The 14623-nt window shown below is 39.5% G+C and overlaps 1 protein-coding gene across 2 annotated transcripts in view; it reads right to left on the bottom strand.

The window, feature by feature from the left end:
• Positions 1-14623, bottom strand: part of LOC145688234 (ankyrin repeat domain-containing protein 16-like) — a 324431-nt gene that overhangs the window by 90800 nt on the left and 219008 nt on the right. For both annotated transcript variants that reach the window (XM_081762148.1, XM_081762149.1), the window contains exon 4: positions 4681-4944. In XM_081762148.1, the coding sequence (XP_081618274.1) occupies positions 4681-4944 (264 nt within the window). The remainder of the gene's footprint in view (positions 1-4680; positions 4945-14623) is intronic.

Here is a 14623-nt window from a genome sequence, read left to right as displayed (position 1 = left end):
GAAAAAGTCTTCTTGCAGTTTTACGAATTCAGTCCTTTGCGAGATACAGTGTCCAACTTAGACTCCAAAAAGCAATTCAGTTCAATGCGAATACATAGAATACTTCACTATAAATCAGAAGCGAAACATTACAGAAAAGTAATTGTCAGAGTGTAATGTGTAGCAATACGCTGGGGATTAGGGAGAACAAGTGATGCCAACAAGTTGTCAGTGCTGCCATCCTGGTATCTCGAGTCTGGTTTGTTTACTTTACTGTCATATTATTAGGCGTCTAAGTATCCGGTAATGAATGTATGCATTATATGAATCAGAAAACACAATGTTGCCTCGAAGTGACCACCATGAGCGGCAATGCAAGCGTTGCAACGATGACAAATGGACTGGCGAACTCTCACAAAGTTCCCAATGTCATTGCGAATGGCATTACAGGCATCAGGAACATGTTGCTCAGAAACCTGCACGTCAGGCACCAGCTCAGAATATACCTCACTTTTAAAGTGTCCCCAAACATAGAATTAGAGAGGATTGACATCTGGTGACCATGCAGCCCACGTAATGTGTCCTTCATGCCCAATCCATCGTTCACAGAACGTAAGATCTAGATAGCGAGTACCGGTACACTGAAGTAGACCGTAGCTCCATCATGCATGAACCACATACGGTACTGTACCGCCAATGGTACATCCTGGAGCAATAGGGGCCGACTGTTATCCAGGAACTGACTCCAAAGAGTAGGCGTGGAAGCACATATGGCCCGATAAGGTGAACTTCAAGAATCCCTCCCGATGGTAACCTCATCCGTGAACATAACACAAATAAGAAACATCAGAAATGTCGTGGCCTGTGCTATGAATCAGTGACAAAAATTTTCGCTTGGAAGAAAATAATCAGCTGTGAAACCTGTATCTGTTGCAAGTGATATGAATACAATACATTCACGTGAAGAATTGCCCACATAGTCATACGGCTGACATGCACTCCACGGGTCACTAATCTTGTACTGGTCCGGGGATTATTCGTAACATTACCTATAACACGTTGCTCTACATCCGGTGTTCGTACATGTCGGAACCGGCAATAGTCAGCAAGCGTAAGTGTAGTGTTCCCGTCTCACGGAGACGTTTATACACGACCGCAAATATCTTGTGACTGGGTGGCAATCGTTCAGGGAAATTGCGCGCGGTACATCGGTGCTGCCTCTCTTAAATTACCATTCGCCCGTCCGTATATGAAAATCAAGTCTGCTTGTTCGCGATATAAATAATGATCCATACTATAATGTCTACTCTATTTCACTGTCTAACTTGTTTCCCTGACACTTATCGGCAGCACAGTATGCACTGTTTGACTTTCAACTTGTTTCCCACACACTTTTCGGGGACTCAGTATGATTGTCAATTTGTCTTACTACACTACTTGACTGACGAAGTGTTCACCACACAAAGTGTGCTGTCTATCAGCCGTGTTGCTGCTCGCGCTCGACGAGATAGCAGAGTGCTCCTCAGCAGTGACTTCTAGAATCATTTCAGATACGTTCATGGGATTTCTTTTCATTTTCCTTAATAGCATTCAGCCTCACAGTTAGCTCTACTACTACTACACAATGCAAAACATTATTTCCTCACTCCATCCTATTCTAGATCACACTCACATATCAGTTAATGTATTGGTAGGTTTTACGTCAGGTCGGAACATATTACAACGTACTGCAGTACATAGTAAAAGTAACGCACAATTCTTACACGGAGCAAAGTAAGACGACAAAATAAAACGACCGATATGTCCGAGTACTTGCGGCTAAATTGGAAAGCAAGTTCGTTCCTTCTGCTTTCATTAAGGCAATAACAGGGAGAAAGCTAAATAAATGGTAACAACCTGCCCTCTTCACTATCACACGAGGATATTGTCCACACATTCGAAAACAGTTTATATGCACCTACTTATGTTTAGGCGCAAAGTATGTATCACAGACAGACGGCAAAGGAGGTGTCAAGGCATGGAATCTGTATCAAAGCTAGTCAGAGAGTCATTGGGCTTCCCTACAGTACATTCGTTTTCTGAAAATAGATGTTGGATTCCAAGTTGGCAACCCTGTATCTCGAAACCGAAGATGAAAACGAGAAACTGCAAGAGGACTTTTTCTCTTGTTTTCATCTCAGAAATCACCTCCTGAAATTGTAACGACCTTTGCTTTACATCTCTATCTCTCTCTTTATATATATAGGGTGTTAATGAACTATACCGACAAACTGTAAGAGGTGATTCCTCACATCAATATAAGAGAAAAACTTCATATGGACCTGTGAAGAAAAGTGTATAGTTTCAGAGCTAGGACTGTTCAAAATCGCGAAAAAGCAAAATTTCAAGAAGTCCTATTTCGAGTTCGAGAAAAAGTGGAGGTGGCACTTATTAGCGTAAAGGAATTCATGCATACGCAGTCCAAAACTGCACATTTCATTAATGTTCAATGGGTGCACAGAATATTCTCTGCAGATGAAATTCCCAGGCACGCCATCAACCGAATTTTAAGATATGCTCTGACTTTATAGTTGATCCAAAGTAGGCAAACGATAAGTTTTGATAGCAATGAACGCGGAAGTCGGGTGTGTTAAGTATCGTCAGCAGCACGGTCTCTCGTACTCGGGAAAATGCATGCTGCGATGTTTTCCTTCACGCTTATAAGTGAAGAAAATGTGAAATATACCCTGACGTAATGCATTGCATCGCACGTTATTCGGAACACACACATACAAAATATACATGGAGCTGCCAGTTCCTGACACTTCCAACTTCCCTCGGAAGCATTGGACGTCCAATGTTGTCAAGGATTACCTCCTGCCTACTCTGGACCCTCCTTGAGATCAGGGCATATATATCTGAAAACTCTATTGAGAGCATATCTGAGAATTACATCCTAGGGAATAAACTGTAGATCTATTGAAAATTGATGAAATATGCACTTTTGGATTGTGTATGTGTGGCTTCCTTTATTCTGATAACAACCACCATTCACAGTTTCTGGAATTCGAAATAGGGCCTGTTGAAATTTAGCTTTCTCGCGATTTTCAACACCCTAGCTGTGAAACTATGCACTTTTCGCCAAAGGTTCATATGAACTTTTCATCTTATTTTGATGTGAGGAATCACCTCGTACTTTGTCGGTATAGTTCATTAACACCTTGTATATAAAAGCCAAATTTCTAAAGGCCCTATTTCGAATTCGAGAAACTGTGGATGGTGGTCCTTATCAGCGTAAAGGAAGTCATTCATACGTAGTTCACAAATGCACATTACATTAATGTTCAATGGGTGTACAGAGTATTCCCTGCAGGGTGAAATTCCCGGACATGCAATCAACCGAATTTTGAGATATGCTCTAACTTCATAATTGGTCCAAAGTAGGCAAACGATAAGTCTTGATAGCAGTGAACACGGAATCCTTTGGCGTGATGTCGGAAATGTTAAGGATTGTTAGCAGCACGGTTTTACATACTCGGGAAAACTCATGCTGAGATGTTTTCTTTCACGCTTATACATGAAGAAAACGTGAAATATACCATGACAAAGTTATTCTGAACATACCCACACACACACACACACACACACAAAAAAAAAACATGGAGCTGCCGGTTCCTAACACTTCCAACTTCCCTCCGAAACACTGGTAGTCCATTGTTGTCAAGGCTTACCTCCTGCCTACTTTGGACGCTCCTTGAAATCAGGGTATAGCTGAAAAATCTATTGAGAGCATATCTGAGAATTACATCCTGAAGGAATACCCTGTACTCGTATTGAAAATTGATGAAGTATGCACTATTGGATTGTGTATGAGTAGCTTCATTTACTCTGATAGGAAAACCCATCCACAGTTTCTGGAATTCGATATAGGGCCTCTTGAAATTTGTTTTTTTTTTATTTTGAACACCCCTAGCTCTGAAACTATGCACTTTTCCCTACAGGTCCATGTGAACTTTTTCTCTTATTTTGATGCAATTAATCACCTCTTATAGTTTGTCAGTATACTTCATTAACACCTTGTATCTATATATGTATTAACATCCTGAAAGTATTTGAACAAATTTTGGGAGCTGATTCCTGACACTGAAACAAGCAAACAAAAGTCCTCTGGAAATTTGGTCAGAGAGGGATAGTTTCGGCGATATAAGGTGCCGAAAGCGTGGAAAAATGAACTTCAGAGGGCTGTAATTCTAAAACAACACTACGTAGAGCATGACACTCGAAGTCATACCTGCTCGATTGAAAAATGTATGTTTCAAATATCTGCAAGATGTGTGTGAGGGATTCCACAAAGGAACGCAGGGATCCGATATAACCGGACAAGTAATCTCTACGTTCCTTTGGAGAATCCCTCACACACATCTCGTGGAGGTTTGGGGCATACATTTTTCAATCGAACAGGCATGACTTCGAGTATCATATTCTAAACCGCACTCTCTACGTTGCGTTGTTTTTGAATTACAGCCCTCTGAAGTTCATTTTTCCCACGCTTTCGGCACCTTATATCGCTGAAACTATCCCTCACTGACCAAACTTCCAGAGGACTTTTTTTTTTTACTAGTTTCGCTGTCAGGAATTAGCTCTCGAAGTTTGTTCAAACAGTTTCTTACTTAATATATATAGTAGATATTGAAGTATCTTGCGTGTTCTGTATGAACTTACCTGCAGTATGCAATGGGGTCCGACCATTTCGGCTAACTGTGTCCCATACTTCCGGATTTTTTGCCAATAAATGTGATATTATCATGGGATCTCCTTCTCGGCATGCCAAATGAAATGCTGTCCAACCGTCCTTGTTACGAATGTGAAAATCAGCGCCACTCTCAGTTAAAATTTTTATAGTATCGAAAGCATCCTTTCCAGTCTTGGTGCACGCCAACATTAAGGGTGTCCAATCGGCACGTTTTAATGCATTTACGTCAGCTCCTAGAAAAAAATAAGTACAAAGTAAAATATTTTCAGTTATAGTCCTCACCTCTAGATCTTACAAGCATGTGTTAAACCCGTGGTGACACAACTCAATAGTTGAGATGGACAAAATCGTATTTGTATGGAATTTCTGGAAATGCTTCTGTTTCTGGAGGTCATATTTTCCCTTCAATTATTTTATTATCATTTAAACCCCTTAATTATTTAATTACAGTTCTATAAGTCCATAAGAAATAACATCCATCTGTAATCTATATTGTAAAGTATGAGATAGCGGATTGCTTGTTTAATTTTATTCAAGAAGCATTATAATTGAATCGAATAGCGAGACTACGCACCAAAATTTGTTTAAGTGAAAACAGTATCTAGGCACAATCTTGACCATATGTTTTAGGATCCAATTGTTTACTGTGTTACTATTCTTGCATCTAAAGGACCGCAATGAGAGTGCTTAGTAGAAGTCATTATCGATAAAATGTGTCAAATGGCGTCATTCCCGCCCAAAAGAGAATGAGCATATTTCGAAAGGGGTTCGGTTATGAAATGTGCGTAAATAATTGTTTTACATGGACTGTTACGTGAGCCAAGGAGTGTGTATTTGTGACTTCGTTTCTGTTTCAATTTCTTCCCTCTCCTGGGGAAAAATTCTATGAACGTTTCTGAGTGGCGTTATTGTAAGTTCAATTGTTACGAAACATGAACATCTTGCACAAACTGTGTTTCTTACCTTGTGTGAAAATTTAAGTTAAATATTTTCAAAGAAAATGACCTTGCCATGGCCAGTACCAAGCCCGTGCTGAAAAAAGGGAAGGGATGCCCTCGGGGCTTCTCGGGCTGTATGCATTGTGAAAGTTCGCTTCTGAAGAGGGTTGGATCGGAACTCAGGATGTGCGTGTAAACACGTTTCTCTCTTTATGTCTGGTGCATCAGACTACCCCATTCATGGACAGTGGATGGAGGAAATGTGGACAACAACCTACCGGAGAATGAAGGCCTTGGGCGGATCTCCAAATGGTGACTAACCTGTTCCATTGGATTTTTAAGGGTACGTGCAGCCTTGTCACGACCTCATCGAGGTACATGGAACACTATGTGAGCAGAGATGAGGCTATCCTCCGAAATGGGCAACCAGTTCGTGTTCTTGGGTCCGGAAGATAAGACTACGTGCCACCCGAGCACTCATGAAAGAGGGGTAATCGGTGTGTGCAATGGGGCGGATCCGAAACCCTACTGGGTAGTTGTTCTTATTGTGCGTCCTCTTGGGTCCGGGATGGATACTTGTATCCTAACACACACTTGTATCTTAAGAGTAATAGAGATAGTGGGAGTCATCCTTTGTCCAGGTTTCTGTGCAGGTTTACTGGGTAAAGAACCCACGACACTAGCGGGGGAAAGGTCGCCCCTCTCAAATTGTTGTCTTTAAAAGTAGATAGTCTACAGTATCCATTGGGTCTGGTAATGTACGGTGTACCTCTAAAGTAAATAGAGGACTTTTGACTGCCTTACCGAGGAAAAGTGTGGTGGTCTCTCCCAAATGGTGTCCTACACATACCATTGTGTTCGAAAGGTATCAGAGCTACAATGTGTACGTGGTATTTTAACACGTAAAAGACAGGTAGTCTCGTATTGCTTGGACAGGCCTACCAGGGAATGAAGTCTTAGCAGACTCAGAAATGACCATGTCTATGAAAGAAAATGGTCATTGGCTGTGATAATGTATGGTGTAGGGCCTAGCTATACCGTAATTAGAGTAAGTCCCGTACTGCTTGGACGATGCTACTGGGAGGGAAGGCCAATCTATTGTTTGGAGAGTGACTAAACGAGAACTAGGGAAGGGCGCCCATTCCAGGAATCTGGGTACCGGTTTTAGATCCCAGTAGAAGGGAGAAATCTCTCTGGAATAAGGGGCTGGTCTCAAAACCAAATGGTGAATTAACACCTATCACTCTATCAAGGATGAGATATGGGAGTATCTCAACGTGTTCGTGATACCTCAATGCGGAAGGCGGTTACTATTGAATGATAGAGATAACCAGGGCCGAGAATGATCAAGTTCCCTCGGATTCGCCTGGGGCTTCCGGATTGGGTTGGCCTCTCCCGGGCTGTGGTTAAACCTTGAAATTCGGTAGCTACTAGTCCAAGTGGGGGTGAGTTTGCCTTATAACGCTTGGGTGTCATACCTGCAGAATATGGAAGGACCTGACATGCAAGCAGAGCTGAATCAACCAATAGGGTAAACTTGCAGACACTAAGGACTTTAGTCTGGAAATGCAGTAGGTGTATCTCACTCCCTGAGAGAGATCGAAGTTATTTGCTAAAAGTGAAACCAAACTCGAGGGACAAACCTTGAAGGTGAACTTCGCCCATAAGGACTCAAACAGCCCAATGAATGTGGAACAACGGACCGAATGGATACCAGTGCCAACTCATAATGTAAGCCGACACGCTGCAGCTTGTCGTTGGTGGCGGTTGAAAACGTGACGATAAACTGCTCCATCTTTAATGTCAAAGAATAATAATGTCCAAATAAAATTTCGCTGGAAATCTGATTTACCAGTCGCAAGACTAGAATTAGTCTTGCTTCACACATTCAATGCTTATCCATACTCGCTACTCGTGACTATCTTCTGCACGACAATACAAAGCTCAATCTCCAGTAATAAATCGTCAGTTATTGGCCATATACTGTATATGCGAGACTTGACTTCTACAACAAGATTTATCACCTCCGATGAGCTGCAAAAATCTGTGAACGATCGTTGAAAAAAGTGTATATAGTCTGGAGGAAATCCATCGAAACTAAAAATTTCAGTATGTCTAATGTTTCTCGGTGGCTTTTGCCTAATTTGAGGGTGCTGAATCTGAATCTGCCGGGTGTACAAATGTACACCTTGAGCGTTTTGAGTAATTAAAGATGGCCGCTGTAAAATTGATAGGAATATTTTTGTATATTTTATCAAGATGGGTATCAACTTATATGTTTTTTGGGTTGCAGATTCGAATACAATGTTAAAATGTTATGAAATTGATACAGATCGAGATATTCAATATGGCACCCAATATGGCGGCCGTAAAATTGACAAGAATATTTTTGCAGTATTATATCGACATGGGTATCGAATTATATGTCTTTTGGGTTGCAGATTTCAATAGTTACTTCAAAAATCTTATAAAATTGATAGAAATCAATATATTCAATATGGAATATTCAGATTCGCGACCCTCGAGCTAGATACATACTTAGAACAATATCTGATACACTGAAATTTTGGATTGGGTGTTGATGCTTTCTCCGTCACCGCAACTCACCTTGTTTGCGCTCCAGAACATTTTTTCCATATTTTGGGCTTCTCTATATTTATTTACAAAACCAATCCTTTCTATGTGCAAAAGAAAAACAACACAAGCTTAGGTTTGAAGATTTTCTTATATTTTTTTTTCTGGACGCTTTCTTAATCAAGAATTTTGTTGCTGGCCACATTAATACGGAATATGTACATTTACAATACAAAATACCGATGTTTTTATGTTATTCCGCAACAAAATAATAAATATCACAGATCAGTTACTTGTCAGTCTTCGTCAGAAGAAGTATCCATGTTTTCGTCTTCTAGATTCCTAGTATTTTGACGTGTGAAGATATTCTGGCATCGTTTAGAAGCTTCACAATTGCAGAAGTCAGTGCAGCTATTATGGTTTGCCACACAGCTACAACGTCCTTTACACATGCTTTCAGAAGAACAGCCGAAACTCACCATCTTCAAGATGTCTTTCGGTCCGGTAGTACAGTAACTGGTTCCAATGTTTTGTTCAGCTCATCACAATACCATCCAAAATGTGTCGGATCCATGTCTGATTGGTCTGGTTTATTTGCTTGTTTCCAAATACAAGCCTGGAAATGAGCTCTTTTTACATTTTCAGAGAATGCTTCCGTAGTTGGTGGCAAGCTCTTCAATTTCGGCATATGTACGGCAGTCTTCTTTGACAATTTCTTCAGCCAGACATCTCTTCTGACATCAGACATTGTAGGGCCAGTTATCCTACTACCATAGCAAGAAGCTATAAACTCAGTTGCCTCCTGAGTCACATCTTCAAGTAGTGATGTCTTACTTCCAAGCTTTTGAAGCTCCTTCCCACTCTGTAGTACTTTCATTGCCTTCTGCTTTCCAATGCCATAAAGAGTAGGATCTGTATCGCAGCCAGAAAGAGAATGAAGTGCTAGTAAGTTAGAAACAATATCACGGTGTTTGGACACAGACAATCCAATGTCAATAACTCATCTCTGACTTTGAGTTGCCTCCATAAAAATGTTACAAGTAAGTTTTTGTGTGTGGTAGTGGTGCATCAGGAGGAGAAGAACATTCGTGTCATCACTAATTGCATTTATTGTACAATTTCTGTCCAGCTGATTGGCTACCATCACTACTTGTGTGATAATTATGACATCAGCCTCTTCGTGAGTGTTTTTCATATCTGGACGTTTCTTGATACAATCAGCAGTTATTTCTGTTGTAACATCTTCTGGTCCAGTGATGAATAGGCTTTTGGTGGAATCTGATTGCAACCCTTCTGTCATTAGATACTTGCAGATCAGCTGTACTGGTTGTACCTTATTCTTCGTAACATTCAGCACAATTTGTTGGGAGGGCAAGGACGTGTTGAAAGACAATTTATGATACCTGCTACATGTTGATCCTGTTCTGACGCTTCTTATTCCTCCTCTGATGCTGTACTCCTTGTATTTGTCAAATATCAGGTACACATTGCATTTGCTCAATTTTTCAAGCACATATGACCGATACAATTTTATGAAGTCAAGAACAGTTCCGTTACATTGACCAGCTGATCACCCACAAAACAGCACAACCATCAAATATGATAGCATCTTCGTGCTTGTACCATCTCATAGACTTCTCTACCTGTAATATTTGTTTCAGTTTTGACTTACTTTTGCAGAACCTGGGAGTCCCATATTCATCAAAGATGTGGGGACAGTGGCAAGCTCACTCCTTTATCATCAATATCTCTTATAGATGTGAGACACATTGCACGCGTGTACAAGAGTTCTGTGTCAGTGACACCAATACTAGCTGTTCTTTTGACGTCATCGCAGGAAAAATTACGAACCGTTGTTGAGATTGGATCGTGAAAACCAGTTGGTAGTTTTTCTTCGTAAGAACACAACGCCTTCTCACCTATCTCAACAGCATTATCAACATTCACTTTCTGGGAACAAATTTTCCCTGTCACAATATTCAGAATAGTTTTTGGGTGATCATCGGTCTTCAGAGGATCTATACAATGAGACAGCCTTTCCTTTAACTTAATTCGGTCTGCAGCATCTCCTTTTACTCGAGATGGCATTTCTTTCTTATGCTTAGTTATTTCCATATCTCGTCCAGCATCTCTCATGACATAAATGGCATTTACTAAACGACTGTGAAGACAAAGCCCATCGCTTCACTGCTGATGGATTTAGTGTAAGTCCGATTATTCCTCCTGGTCCATGGTCATAACGCATAAATGTGAGTAGCCTATAACCACTATTTTGGTGAAACTAAATGCATAACATTTTCTTTTAAATATCTCTTATTTTGTTTCTGAGATATTTTTCCTAAATTCTATGAAAATGCTGCCATCTGTGGGCACAAAATTAAGATATTTACAATTTATTATTACTCATGTCAGTAAATATTTTTTTCAAAAATAGGTTTCAGAAATGACAACATAAACTTCTTTTGCATCCGCCATATTGGTCGCCATATTGAATATCTCGATTTGTATTAATCTCATAACATTTTTGACATTATTATTGGAATCTGCAACCCAAAAAACATATAATTTGACACCCATCTTGATAAAATATACGAAAATATTCCTATCACTTTTACAGCCGCCATATTGGCCGCCATCTTGAATTACTCAAAATGCTCAAGGTGTACATTTGTACACCCGGCAGATTCAGATTCAGCACCCTCAAATGAGGTAAAAACCGCTGAAAAACATTTGACATACTGAAATTTTTGGTTTGGTCCAAAAGTAGGGTTTTTCCTCCAGACTAATAGTTTTCCCATCTCTTCACAGTCTTACCACATTTACTCAATGATAAAAGGCGCGGGTAGGAGTCTGTACGTAATCTTGTCCACTCACCCTAACAAAACTTTGGAATCATTATGAGAAACACAACGAATTAAACACGAAATGACCTTACCGTAGGCACCGACTACATGGGCGCTCCGGGTCTCAAACTCCCATAGGAGATTTTTAATAGGTACTCAGCACCCATTAATTTTTTGCGTTGAAATTAATTTCGAAATTCCATTTTCGTGTATGAAGAAAATGTAGACAATCTAATATGAGCTTCATCAATGAATCTACATTCCATCAACTTACACGATGCAAACTTAAAAGTTAAGTTAAAACAGTGACCAATAATGCTTAAACCCTTGAAAAAAAGAAACAAAAGAAAACTAAATCTTAACGGTTAGTATGAGTTTTGTTCAATACAAAGTTTAGATAAGCGTTATATATATATATACCTTTGCATTTAAAAAAATATTTCACAGTTCATTTTATTCCAGCATTCTCTCCTCTTGACAATCTTTCCTGCCTCTTACGGGGAGGGCTATATTGTGTCTATTAGAAGATCTAGTGGATCTATTTAAAAAAATAGAATACGATACGGTGTGTTTTATCTTATGAGTGACATGAAATTAAATTTTAAGTCTTACTTTACTTCCCACAGTTATGCTGTTTAGGTTAAAGGGGACGGGTGATTAATGAAAGTGAATGAAAGAATGAAAGGAATGAAAACGCGGGAGAAATTTCGAGAACTTCTAGAAAACCCAGGAAACGATGCTATTCACCACAAACTCACATGACCAGAGGTCGAACTAGGGACACTTCACATTAGAGGTGCGCACTCTACCAATGAGTCACTGTGCCCTCGGTTTGTCTTATAAGTACTGAGGCATGGGCTCACATTCAAACAATTAAAAGTCGGTGCCTGTGGAGTGACCTTCCTATATCACAGGAATATAAAGTGGAAATATACAGCTTTAGAAATGTACAAGATGTTCGAGAAGTCCCCGCATCCCTAAGCTTGAGTATCAGAGAGAAAAAAGTCAATGTAATTTTTGCTGGAATATTGGTAACTTCTTTCATGACCTCAGACATCTCTGACTATTATCCAAGTGTGGAATATCACGTGGAGTATTTCACCTGTGAAACCACGGCTGATGTAAGTAGTTCTACTTGCACAGTTCAGGAACGACTAGTGGCGTGTATGTGGGTGCACGAACGACCACATACAGTGCAAATAATGGCACAGGTACTGACAGCGTTTAGAGATCGCTCTTGGCGAGGACCCCCACATTGTTGAGTTCAGTTTTAACGTCCCGTTCAGAAGGCTATATGAGACTTGGATCTACAACATAACGTAGGATCCGAACCACATGGTTTCCTGTTGGGAAACAAATTCGGGTCTGGCGCGTCAAAGACGTGAACGCTAATTATATAGTCATAAGGAAACTCGAGGTCCCACCTCTTAAAGCAACCCTGTTAATTTGAGAGGAACATGCGTTTGCTTCAGCATTTATTAAAGACAGGCCTCGTAGAAGACGTAAGAAAGTGCTTGAGAAAACATGTGCTGCAGTCGCTTATCAATTGCGATGTCTTCAACTAAACTGCTTTGCAAAAGAGCAGATGAACTGAATGTATCACGTTCTATAATGCATGACAATGCTAAAAGAAAGATTTGCATACGAAAGCATTTAGACCGGTGTTTGTGAATGAATTATCTGATAACGACATGGAACATCGTATTGCAGCCTGACGTGCTTTGCTGACACAATTTCCAAATGCTGTGTCTTGCTTATGAGTATTATTGTCAGATGAATGTAAGATATATTGTAGTTTACACGAAAGTAATGCGGTATTTTAATCTAAGAAAAACCTTCATTATTGCTAGGGTTAGAACAAACCCGCCTCATATGATATGAGGTGGGATGGCATCACGATACTTGCCCGAACTACATAAATTGGCATTCTTATTTACACATGTTGCAAATGTGGTTAATATCTAAGTTGAAAGAGAAGGGAATCGTGAATCTTGTACCCATTTTGCTCTTCAGTGCGTCATTTCCTCAATGATCAGTATCCGTGCTGCTGAATTGAGCGTGTTTCTCCAACCTCTCCATCTTCATTAAAGTAGTCCAAACGAAGCTTCGAACTCACATCAGAAAACTCGTTCTGGGGAATAATCAAGTCATATCTTCCATCGTCGGTACAGGACAGATGAAGAATTGCGTGAAAGTATGAAAAAGCTTTTCAATTGGTAAGTCCTCAGACGCTCTGCAACATGTCAGAGAAGACAAGAAGACGCATGTATCTGTGTACAGCACGATGGAACACATACAGATCCACTGGATACATAGTTTGTATAAGTAAGTACCGAACTATAATACGTGCTAAATTAAGATCGATCAATTTACACTAACATTGCTCTCTGTGATGCCCAAACCTAGGGTGTGGGAACTTATCGGATATCCTATACAGTATTGAGTAAATCAACAGAAGTTAAACTATAAGATAGTTTATATATGCCATTAGTGGTTTATCGGAAACATTTTGTGAACACCCTCTTCCCTGTGTCGCCTTCCTTTAATTATTATATACACAATTTGAGCAAGCAAATTACACACTAATGTCCCAAAAAGCATAAATTCCCTTCTTTAAAATACTATGTCTTTATGTCCAATGGTTAAAGGAAGTTTTCATTTCTTCTCCTTGCTTCTGCCATATTGAATTCGATTCCAGCTTCTTGGTTTAGAATTTCAAACTTTCAAGGAATTGAGATTTTCGTAATCTGTGTATGAAAACGTTGCTATATTCCCAAATTGCATATCTTTATCTACAACCATCCAGAGAAAATATGTAGTAACAGTTGAATTGCTCTTTTCTTCAAACTTCTCAGACCTTTGAGGAGAAGTTTCAAAATTTGTGGAAATGAATACGTTACACCATAAATCTCCAAACCACAACATAAATATTCAAACATTACATTTTATATCTTCAGAAAAGAAAAAACGCTCTGCTCATATATTTGCTATATTAAATTAGTCTTCTCTTCCTTCAAAGGTTAGATTTAAAAAGACAAACTTGGAAGTAAATAAAATATCAGAAAAACCTCCATACAGAAAACATCGCGTCTTTATGTCCGATGTTTCAGAGAAAGCTGGTCTCTCTCCTGCGTCTATCATCTTTATTTTCACTCTTTTTCCACCTTACAGAAGTGGAGTTTAAAATTCAGATTGCTAGGAGTTAATTTATTGCGTATCAAAAAGCTCAATAATCGAAGTTGCGTTTCTATACATAAAGAACCTGAAAATATCCTTTCCTGTTGCATTTTTTACATTGGATTCTTATCAGTCAATGAAATACTGGTATTTTGTTTCAAATACCTCTGCTATACCAAATTTCGTGTTTTCTTATTGTAGTAAACAATTGATAAGCAACAAGTAATAATAGTAAAATTCCCCATGCAATAACCTGTTTAAACGCACTTTGTTCCATATTTTATGCTATTGGTTATGTCTATAGATTCAAAGCGTGAAAATGCATAGTCTATAACAATCAGGAAGAGATGTACCTGCCAATGGCAAAATAATTATCAAAA

Source organism: Thermobia domestica, chromosome 6 (assembly GCF_964235325.1).
Source record: "Thermobia domestica chromosome 6, izTheDome1.hap1.1, whole genome shotgun sequence".
Taxonomy (NCBI): domain Eukaryota; kingdom Metazoa; phylum Arthropoda; class Insecta; order Zygentoma; family Lepismatidae; genus Thermobia; species Thermobia domestica.
The sequence above is the reverse complement of the archived record's forward strand: the minus strand, read 5'-3'. Positions and strand labels throughout refer to the sequence as shown.